Raw genomic sequence first — 10,575 nt, 5'->3', positions numbered from 1 at the left:
CTCTCGTAGATGGTGCCATTGTTGTGTTAGCCTGTCACTTACTGATTTATATGTGTATTGTTCGTGTTACGTAATCAATAAATAACATTTCCACCTGTCTACTTGTGTGATCATCCTCGTCTTGACGATGTCCCATTCATTCTAGGGGATTGTAATCAATTCCGACCGCTAATCCTTGAGAAACGCTCTCGTATCCTGAGCTATTCTATGTAAATGCAATGCAATTCTGCGAGATTGCAAGGAGATTGCAATCTGGGGGGAAGGTCAGCGCACGCGCTTCCAATCCCTCGCACAAAGATTCCGTGGATTTTTGTGATTGGGTTCGAATTCCCTTCATTGCATGCGCTTGCGCGCTCTAAGAGATTTTGCTGATGCCCATGACACTCGGTGCGACCAGGAGCCCATTACCGTCCCACAGAACCCTGCTGACGACATTCCTGCCAGCCCGCGGACTTCCGAGTCTCATTGCGGCGATGGCGGAGGTGGCATACTCACCTGAACAGTCGCAGTCATCCATTGTGTCGCTTTCTGAGATCACCCAGGCTCCAGAGACCACCACCTGCAGCCTCAAACCCTCCTGAGATGTGCGAACGTCGGTCTACTCTCCTCACACGGTCACACTCCAGTCGAGTCTCCGCTTCTGCATCCAACGCGACTGTCACACCGGCGAGGACGCAGCGGCGGCCGTCGACGTCTCCTGGGCCGAGCACAGTTCCTGTGTCCCTCCGCCACCCCTGCCTCAGCCGCCTTCCGCATCTTCTATGCACTCCCATCTCCTCCCGCGTCCCATCCATAACGCTCACGTCGGCCCAACACTTACTCATGCAGCTCCTTGTCCTTGAGGTTCGTCGAGGATGACGAGGCGGAAGTTTTCGATGCGGACAAGGACGCCAGGGAGTCCCTCTCCGGACCAGGAGCGGTAGCCAATCGAGGATGGAGAGCGTGAACACGCCGTGGACGGGACGAGGGACGCCCCAGTTGCAGGGACAGCACCGGACACCAGATGAGGGACCGTGGACGCAATCGCCGGCGACGCGAGCCTGCCGTCCTCGGCCATCTCGCGCTCGATCTCTGCCTCGGACGACGTGACGCCTTCGTCAATGATATCGCGCTCATCTGAGGCGAGTGTCAGTACGACGTAGCAAATATGCATATGTCAAGCGCGGCGGGAGGACGGACATCCAACAGAAGAGGTCTCCAGACGTACCTTCCGGGCTGGACCTACCCCATGGTGCGACGGGCGCAACTCTTTGATCTCCTCTTCGGCGTCCCGGACATCATCCAACGCCACCGAGAGCTCCTCCTCCAGTCGAGATGAACGCATAGTCCAATCCTCCACGGCCTTCAGCGGCTGGTCGCGCTCGGAAACAGCTAACGAGAGTTTCTCCGAGAGGTCAAAAGCTCGGAGCTAAGTCCCTTGACCTCCGTCTCGAGTCCAGCAGCCTCAGCCCGGGAAGTCTCCAAGCGACTTGTGACATGCTCATATTTGCCTGCTAATCGAATGTACAGATCACGCCGGCGACATCGAGGCCGCCCGGAATGCCAGCGCAGAAGCCACACTCACCTTGACGCGGCTGCCGCACGACACTGGCAAGGTACGTGCTCGTTCTGGATGTGTTTTGGGTCGTTGCTGAGCTGCTGGTCGCAGGAAACTTGAAGACTCAGGATGCACCTTTCCGGGAGAGCGGCCGTGAGTGGCTTGAAGCGTAGTCGGAGCTAGCAAAGTAAGTCGTCGGACTTACTGCAACAAGTCACCTGCGCCGGGCAAGAGTCAGTCATGCAGCACTGAAGATAAGTGACCGTCCGCACTCCAAATGAGCTTACTGAACGAGTCTCCTTGCAGAAGAAACGCGGAGGCGGGAGCAAGCCGGCTGCGCGACACGGGACGAGGATGGTAAGTCGAGATGTGCTTACTTCTGTGCCCTAATCCACTTCTGACATCCAGCGCACGTCGTGCACAAGCCGCGCCCGTCTCCTCGAGTCGGTCCCGTGAAGTATTCAACGCAGATCTCGGTCTACTGCACGCGGGCGGGTAGAAGACGGTATGTGACGAACTTACCTCGTTGTCCTAGTGCCAGCTCTCCCGGATTCCGCCGCCTCCGTCCTCCACAAGCCGCACCCGGAGTCCGTTGCAAGAAGTCGGGTGCCAGAGAGAGTCCAGATCTCGGGACTGTCAGACGAGTAGGTACAAAAGCCGACGCAGTCTCGAGGGCAGCTGTGCACGAGAGGCGAGAGGGTGACGGTACGAGTGCAAGAGAGTCGAGCACTGCATGCTCGGCAAGTGCGGGTACAAGCGCCCGAGGCTCGGAATGTTCCCGGGTAACCTCACTCGTGTTCTGATGCTTTCGCAGCTTCTCTCTGCCGTACTAGTTAATCGGAGGAAGTCTTGTTATTTCTGCACATCGTATTACCGTCAAAATATATCGAGTACATTCATGTCCGGCCTTGACCGTGGTCGACTTGTGTGTACTACATGTACCGCGCTGCAGTGAATCCATCTCGCCTCTTCTCCAACCACCCTGCAACCCTCTCGAACCCTCCGCAAGTCGCTCGAGTCCTCCGGGCCCCGAGTTCTCCTGTGCCCTCGAGTCCTCCCACCACGTCTCCTCGAAGTCGTTCCGGACATCCTGTTAGGAGTCCCCGGGCCTCCGCAGAGTGCACCAAGGCAGAGATTCTCGTCGAAAGCTCCCTGGGGAGGTATTGGCATGGAAAGTGCACCAGAGGCAGCTGATCGATCTGGAAGATCTTTGCACGCCAAACACACCGCTTCCGCACGCGCTCGCATCCCGCTGCCACGTCGTCTGTAGGTATGAGTGTCCGTGTCAGTGTGTCCTCTCATGGTCACCGAGTTGCACACCAGTCTTCGCCTCCGTCGGTTCGCTCCGGAGGCCCGACTCCTTGCCCACCGCGGTCGGCCTGCTCGCTGGAGACTGAAGAGCGCGTACCGGTTCGACGTCAGACAGGGCAGAGCGGCGGGAGATCATTATGTTATTACACGGCGTGCTGTCCAACGATACACGATGCTGTCGACGATGTAAGTAGACGAATCTATTCCGCGGCCTTCTCCTTGCCCTTCTCAGCTACAGAGGGCGTCTTCGCTGGGGACTTGGGACGCACGGCGCGCAGGCGATTCCGCCGCTCGAGCCAGCGCATGAACCAGGTCAGGAGCGAGAGCGTCCCACAGGACATGAGGATCCAGGCGATGATAACGGCCGCGTTCCGGCCGAGGTGAGAGTTCGTGTTGAACATGATAGTCCGCAGCGCCTGCGAGCTAAACCATAACGCGTCAGTCATCTCGGATGCAGGGCGCACGCAATCTCGCAACTCACAGGTTCCTGAAGAACGAAAGATCAGTACGATGCAAACACACGGGGACAGAGCACTCACCAGATAGGGAAGCCGTTGCCATACGAGTAGAAGGGGTTCTGCAGCTCGTCCGGGAGCACGACGGGGGATATATTGTATAGGATCTGGGGAGCCCCTGTCAGCATATATGTGACGTCGTCCTGATTCTGATACTCACCAGGGTAAACAGGAAGAACGGGACGAAGCGCGGTGTGAAGATCGTGATCATGGCCTCTAGCGACAATCCAAGCGCGCACATGCCGAGATAGATGTAGAGGAACGAAAGCAAGAACCCTCCGGCGTCGCCGAACCTTCACGACGCGAATTGGTCAACGAACTGGTCGCGGCGCGGGTGAACTTGACTCACTTCGTTCCAAGGGGCAATTTAAACGCAAGGTTGACGAGAGCATAGCTCATACTCAGCGGGAAGTATGCGACGATCGGAACGATGATGCGGAGTGCGATGTATGGGAGGAAGCGCATGTGTGGCGCAACGAGAGCTCGTGCGGTCGAGTTGGCCATAGTCTGCAAGTGATCAGCAACCATAAGTCGTAGTCAGTCTAGAGTACTCACCATCATAAACCTATACAAACAGGTCAGCTCAAAACCGATGAGCGAAGACGATTCGCCTCACGAGAATATGCATAAAAATATGTTTCCGACGAGCGTCGTCGCCTGAGCAGCAGGGGCGTTGTATGGCCTAAGGTTGACCATCGTCCAGCTGATCCCGGGGGTGATCGTCTGGGGGGCGTTCGCAATGAGCTGTAGAGCGGTCGCGTTCGGCTCGCCGTTCGAGTTGATCTGCGCAAAGTACCGCTGGGCGGTCTGTGTGGCATAGGCGGAGGTCGTGGATTGGAGCATAGCGGTCGTAAGCGGGACTATGTAATTCCCCGTCGCGATCTCTTGACGAGCCTGACACGACGTTCAGCGATCGACCTCGCAGCAGACACAGGAATCATACCTGGGAATAGTAAACCTTGATGGCCGTAGTGGGATCGTAGGTCTGATCGCCGTTCGCGCGGGCCCGGGACAAGTGCGTAGTCGCGTTAGGCTGCACTATAGAAAATAGATGTCAGTATCGATGCATCGCAGGGACGTCACAAGGAGCATTTCTAGACATCCCGCAGCGCCTATTTCTAAGATCTCGGTGTGTACGTGCGAGGCGCACGTCGAGGGCAGGTCTGCCCGTCAACCAAGTCCGGGCGCCTGATCGGCCTCATTCGGGAAGAACTTGTGCCAGAACGGTCCCAGCAATGCATGGTTAAACACAGGGCGGCATAGCCATGTCATATCTTGCTTTTAAATTGGACTCGCTACACGTCTTCAACGCTGGACTGGTGGTGTGATTTGCGTCCACCCCAAAACGGCCGGAACGCAGCGCCAGTCCAACACTGCGGTCTAGGCGCTGGGGTCTGATTGTCATGAGGAAGGGAAGCCTTTGAAGACGGGAGAAGGCCACCGTGAACTCGGAGAATGGCGGACATGGACTCACCTACGACAGCAACCCAGACCTGCTCCTCGAGGACCATGCGCTGCACGTTGTCGTCGTCTCCGACATCGTCGGGGTCCATGAACTTCCAGGTAAGTTGCGGGCCTGGAGGCGAGAATTTACGAACGGCAGCGACGAGACCCTGTCCGACACGAGCGCCGTCGCGGTCGATGAACCATGCTCCGAGATTCCCTGTGAGCTTCGCGGAATTCGAGAGAGCGCCCCAGTAGCTGCGTGGGTGTTAACACGGGGCTGGGGACGTTGTTCCGGCATACTTACACAGGAAGACATATCCACATCAGGGCAATAATCAACGTCGTGGCCCGGAAGATGATGATAAAGTATTCCCGCCGCAAAGGTGCGAGCCTGGGGTCGGAGAATACTGTATTTCGCGGAGGAATGAACGGGTGCAATGCGGGAAAGATTAGAGTACTCACATCCGCGAAACGGGGCGGTTTCCACGACCTCATCGACCTCGGCGACGAAGGAAGACTTACGACTAGGCTTATTTTCGTCCAAAAGGTCGGATTGTTGGATGCCGCTCGAAACATGAATCTGTGCCGTGTCTTCGGCATGCCGATCTGCCGAGGACCCGTGGCCGATGGATTCCGCAGCGAGGACAGCGCCCGCGCGGCTGGTTTGCGCGGCCAAGTCCATGGTTCCAGCCGTGCACGTCGAGCGGATGCGTGTGGTCGTCGTCGAGGACAGCGACGAGCACGTCGGCCCTCTCGCCCGTGCCTCGCTTACTGCTCACAGGCGCCAAAGGCCATCAATGAGGGGTCATCCCTAGAACAATTTTCGGCTATTCACAATGTTAATAACTGCTTTTGTTAACAATCCGATATGGTGTAATGGCTAACATTATCGCCTCTCACGCGATAGCCCGGGGTTCGATTCCCCGTGTCGGAATTGTTTTTGTATGGTCCTGATTTTTACTGTAATGTTGTTTTTGTTCGGCACGAGAATCACAACAGTGTATCCTGACGATAGAGGATTCATGTGCAAGATGCTATACGCTATTCACGATAATACGATTCAGTCGAAGTAGACTAACGCTTCTCCAGCCCGAACTGCCCCCCCTTCCCTGACGTCCCGTCCGAAACCCTTCACTTTTCGCCCGACGTGCTCCTCACCTGCTTCGATATTCACCTCCGTCTTCATTGCCTCAAGAATTACCAGTACCTGCTCCGCAGAAGTCACCAGGTCTCCAACAGAGCACTTGATTTTCCAGACGTGCGCCGTGAGCGACGACGTAAGGCAGTCACCCCCGGCGTCTGATCAGTGTCAATTAACATAACGGAAGTGGACGACGGTTATGAACTCGGACACGTACCTGAGACAATAATGTCTGAGGCGACAGACTTCTGAGCTTCAAGTTCCTCCCGTCGTTGTCGATCCCATGCAGCGAACAGGTCGCGCTCACTGTCAAGGGATGGCGGTTTCAATTTTAGTCGAACTTGTTTTACTAGTAATGGATCTACTTGCCGTGCTTCTTCTTTAGTAACAGCACGGGCTTGTCTGGCCCTGAACTCTTTGACCTCAGTCTCGATACTCCTCACGAAGGCGGTATACTCTGCCATGGAGAACGTGCGCTCCTCGATCTATTTCATGGCATCAGTCACCGCGCTTCAATGGACGCCATGAGGAACATATGTTACTTACTTTGAAAGCGTACTGGCCGGCATCGAACCGACTCTCGAGCTGACACGAAAACAATCAGCAGATGAAGTAGACAGCGATCTATCCGAGGCCGCTCACCTGAAGGTACTCCTCCTCGCTCACAACTTCGTATGCAACCTTTAGGCAGAGCCTTAGTGACGAAGCCCACATCCAGGGGAGATTACCTACCTGGTCAAACGGACGCAGCAACCATGGCGTATCCGGCGCGAAGTCGTGTCCTTTGCCCCAAGTCTGCCAAGGTGGAAGCGTGCGTCCATAGAGCTGGTACCCTCCAGGCGACTCGACGGGATAGATGGCTGCGACGACCCCTGCAATACCAATCGCTCCCTGAGTATGCTCGGTGAGCTCGTATACAGGTCGACTACGTGATCGGACTCGGACGTGCTCACTCGAGGGGTGTAAGTGCGCGACGGGTTCATCTTCTGGCCGACTAGGCGACAGCGTGGGTCGATCTGCACATCCAGCGCTCAGCATGCAAGTCAGAAGGAACACTATGATGAACATACCGGCACAAGGAATGGGCATGCTAGATAGAACCCTACTCCCAGCACGAGCTGAGACGCGCGATCAGCTCCAGACACAAAACCGCTCTGTGCATACTCTGCGTACTCACCCAGTCCGTGCGCACGAGTAACTTCAAGGCTTCCTGGGCGCTCTCCAACCCATTATTCTTCGCCAGATACTCGACATTACTCGGCAAGTAAACAGCCGTCTCCCGAATACTACGCATGTACCTCTCCAGCGCTTCTCGGTTCCACCTGTCATCAAGGACGATAGGGAACGTAATACGACGTCCTGGGAACGTGAGTGACTCTACGCTCACGGGAAGGGATGCTTCCGCCTCGATCAAGGCTGCAAGCAGATCGCCCTGCGAGATAACTACAGAATCGAAGTGAACCTGCAGAGCACGTCAAGACCTTCCGACGGTATTTGAGCCAGTACAGCGAGACGCACCATAGTCGACCGTATACACGGCGCAAGCGACCATATGCCTGGGATACCCCGCCTTTTGACTTCGGTCTCGAATGCATGGATCCGAGCGCGGATCGCGAAGTCCAGTTCCATGTCCCCGAACTCGACCAGGATCGCGGAGTCACCGGCCTGTCTGAATACAACTCCGGGGCGTCTGCTTGCATCGTCCGGAGACACGGCATGGAGACGCGGATCGACATTGGAGTCTCCGAGATCCCCGGCGGACGGTGCTGGGAAGTCGTCTGTGGATGGCTCTGCGAGGGCCTTCAGGAGGCGTTGTTGATCCTTGTACAGCGACATAGCCTGGTCGTAAGTGATGCGCCTAAACTGGACAGTGTTCCCTGCGCGGAGCTGCCCGAGCTTCCAGCTATGAAGCCGTCAAACAGCGGCTCCTCAACGTGATTAGAACGACTCACAGCTCAGCACTCGCAACAGTGCACACGCACACATATCCGCCCATATCCGGGCCTTCGTGCGTCAGGATGACGGGCGTGTCTCCGTTGACGTTGATCGTTCCGAATGCATAGCCGTTGTCCAGGATATTGCTCGGGTGCGAGCCCCCCTCTCCACCATTCTCGCGCGCCCACTTGATCTGGGGTCCTTCGAGGCGGATGCCCATCCGGTTGCTCGAGGAACTGACTGTCCACTTCGTGTCGAAGAACTCCGAAATTCCGTCTGTCGTGATGAAGGTCGGATCGCACTGCGGCCCTGGGAGGACATAGACCGTCCAGTCGGACGTGTATACGGGCGTCAGAGCTGGAGGAAGAGCGAAAGGCGCTTCGGAAGCGGTTGGTGAGCAATCGCCTAGGGCAATCTGGTCCCCAGAAGTGAGCGCGCGACCTTGGTACCCTCCCAAGCCCATCGACGTCGACTTGGACCCGAGGTAGCGCGGTATCTCCGGGAACCCGCCTCGAACTGCAAGGTACGTGCGCATCCCAGTGTCCTTGGCAGTGCCGACGACGAGCTTGCTTCCAGCTGGAACGATGATGCGTTCCCACATACGCGCCTCCTTCCCGTCGACGGTAACGTTGCTGTGGGCGCCGGTGACCGCGACTACAGCTGCTGTGTGGAAGAGAAGCCGGCAGCCGGTCAGGGTGAGCTCGAGCCCTTCGATCCCGGGTTCGTTCCCAACGAGGACGTTCGCCACTCGGAACGCGAAGGAGTCCATAGGTCCGCTTCGGGGCATACCGAGACCAATACGACGTCCTGGATAGTCTTGAACAGTTGCCTCGAGGCCGCCGTTCTGTACCGTGAACCCCCTGCCAGTGGCGTATCCGGTAAGCCTGGTGCATAGAACGGAACGGGAACGTCCTGCACGAACCTCGGAACAAACGAGAACGTGTCCAGGAAGGTAGTTGTGGCATTCCCTGCTCGGAACGTCTCCGAATCGCATATCGCCTTGAGGTACTGGACGTTGTTCGGAGGTCCATACAGCTTTGTCCTCGAGAGCACGTCGGACAGGCGCTCGAGTGCCTCCGCTCGTGACGAGCCAGAGACGATGAGCTTGCATGCTAGGGGGTCGTAGTACGGAGTGATCGTCGTTCCGGTCTCGACCCACGAGTCAACCCTCAGCCATTCTTCCTTGGGGAACGAAACGTGCTGAAGAACACCCGGGGAGGGCTTGAACTGCGCGGAAGGATTCTCGCAGTAGATCCGGACCTCGATGGCGTGGTGCTGACGCTCCGATGGGGACACGGAGTATCGATCTTGGTTGTAGGCAGGGTGCAGGGATATAGCATTGTAGAGTTTACTTCGCGTTGCGATGCCTTGCAGTATCATGAGTTCGACGATGTCTAGTCTAGGATTAGTTTGCTCGGTCACTGGGTGTTCTACCTATGACGAAGTTAGAGAATAGTACTGGCATACTCAAAGCGGCTCCTCTCACTTGAAGACGGGTGTTCATCTCTAGGAAGAAGAATTCTCCAGTGGCGTCGTCTACCAGGAACTCCACCGTTCCTGCGGACTCGTACCGCACATGCTCTGCGAGACGAACTGCAGCTGCCCACAGTCGCGATTGTATATCTGGCGTGCACGTGAACTTCAGCTGCTGAATCTGACAGACTATGTGCAAGAAGGAAAGCACCTGGATGACGGATCATGAAGGGGCTGGGAGCCTCTTCAATGACCTTCTGGTGTCTCCTTTGGACACTGCATTCACGCTCGCCCATATGGATAGCGTGACCCATACCGTCTCCAAAGATCTGCGGGATCAGACCAGTTAACGGCCTAGGAATGCTTCCAGAAGTGGATATACCTGGACTTCGACGTGGCGCGCGGCTGGATAGTACCGCTCGATGAACAAGCCATCGTTGTGGAAGAGCGTCTGTGAAGATCGCAGGGTTAGAACGGACAACACGAGCGACGAGAATAGTACTGACCTGCGCGCGAGCTTGGGTAGAGTGGAACTTCTCGCACAGCTCGTCGATAGAGCTGCACACAACGAGCCCCATGCCTCCTCCGCCGGCTGTCGACTTCAGCATGACAGGCAGACCGATCTCCGATGCCAGCGCGACCGCTTCATCTACGTCTCGCAGAAGACCCTTGGAACCGGGAACCAATGGTACGTCCACTTCCGTAGCTAAATCGCGCGCGCGATGTTTCAAACCCATCGCTTCGATCGTCTCCGGGCGAGGGCCAAGCCACCCAATGCCCGCGTCGACCACCATCTGCGCGAACGTCGCGTTCTCCGACAAGAACCCGTACCCCGGATGCACCAACGTCACTCCGCGCTCCTTGCAGATCGCGAGGATAGCTTCTGCATCCAGATATCCGCGCGCATTCGAGACGGGATCGTCGTCTTGCGCGCGTAGTGCGATAGCTTCGTCTGCGAGGACAACATGGGGTGCCGTTGCGTCCGGACGCGTGTATACAGCAACAGTGCGTATATTCAGTCTCTTCGCTGTGCGGAGGATGCGCACGGCGATCTCGCCGCGGTTCGCGACAAAAAGCTTATGCGAGGCGTAGGTCGTCGCTGGTGGGTCTGAGGACGACATCGCGAAGGTTGAAGCGCAGTTGACGGGACTCCGCGCAAGGATCTGAGTGTTAAATATGACTTCATTCGAGGCTGCGATGCGATAGCATGAGAATAT

At 56.7% G+C, this 10,575-nt stretch overlaps 2 protein-coding genes and 1 non-coding gene across 3 annotated transcripts in view; 1 reads left to right on the top strand and 2 right to left on the bottom strand.

Moving 5' to 3' along the window:
* The window catches only part of L226DRAFT_540433 (uncharacterized protein), a 16,110-nt gene extending 10,572 nt beyond the window's left edge, over positions 1–5,538 (bottom strand). Inside the window, exons 1-10 of the mRNA XM_067681873.1 lie at positions 5,272–5,538; positions 5,114–5,216; positions 4,838–5,064; positions 4,307–4,401; positions 3,980–4,257; positions 3,919–3,928; positions 3,713–3,870; positions 3,524–3,656; positions 3,388–3,470; positions 3,330–3,335 (exon numbers count right to left, since the gene is read on the bottom strand). Coding sequence (XP_067529275.1) covers positions 3,330–3,335; positions 3,388–3,470; positions 3,524–3,656; positions 3,713–3,870; positions 3,919–3,928; positions 3,980–4,257; positions 4,307–4,401; positions 4,838–5,064; positions 5,114–5,216; positions 5,272–5,491 — 1,313 coding nt within the window. The 5' untranslated portion in view covers positions 5,492–5,538. The remainder of the gene's footprint in view (positions 1–3,329; positions 3,336–3,387; positions 3,471–3,523; positions 3,657–3,712; positions 3,871–3,918; positions 3,929–3,979; positions 4,258–4,306; positions 4,402–4,837; positions 5,065–5,113; positions 5,217–5,271) is intronic.
* A 133-nt stretch (positions 5,539–5,671) lies between these two features.
* Positions 5,672–5,743, top strand: L226DRAFT_t281. Its single transcript has one exon. It is a non-coding gene; the product is annotated as a tRNA-Glu (tRNA).
* Positions 5,744–5,869: 126 nt separating this feature from the next.
* On the bottom strand, positions 5,870–10,479 carry L226DRAFT_473004 (urea carboxylase; the record flags this gene model as incomplete). Its single annotated transcript, XM_067676500.1, has 16 exons — positions 5,870–6,108; positions 6,162–6,252; positions 6,316–6,435; positions 6,497–6,535; positions 6,593–6,631; positions 6,683–6,841; positions 6,904–6,966; positions 7,021–7,068; positions 7,128–7,412; positions 7,469–7,853; positions 7,903–8,745; positions 8,808–9,319; positions 9,372–9,508; positions 9,570–9,687; positions 9,741–9,809; positions 9,865–10,479. The coding sequence occupies 16 exons, from the start codon at positions 10,477–10,479 to the stop codon at positions 5,870–5,872; spliced, it is 3,762 nt and encodes a 1,253-aa protein (XP_067529274.1).
* Between the last annotated feature and the right edge of the window lie 96 nt (positions 10,480–10,575).

The sequence above is a fragment of the Lentinus tigrinus genome, assembly GCF_003813185.1.
Source record: "Lentinus tigrinus ALCF2SS1-7 unplaced genomic scaffold L226scaffold_57, whole genome shotgun sequence".
NCBI classification, from domain to species: Eukaryota; Fungi; Basidiomycota; class Agaricomycetes; order Polyporales; family Polyporaceae; genus Lentinus; species Lentinus tigrinus.
This window is presented reverse-complemented; position numbering and strand designations above follow the sequence as displayed.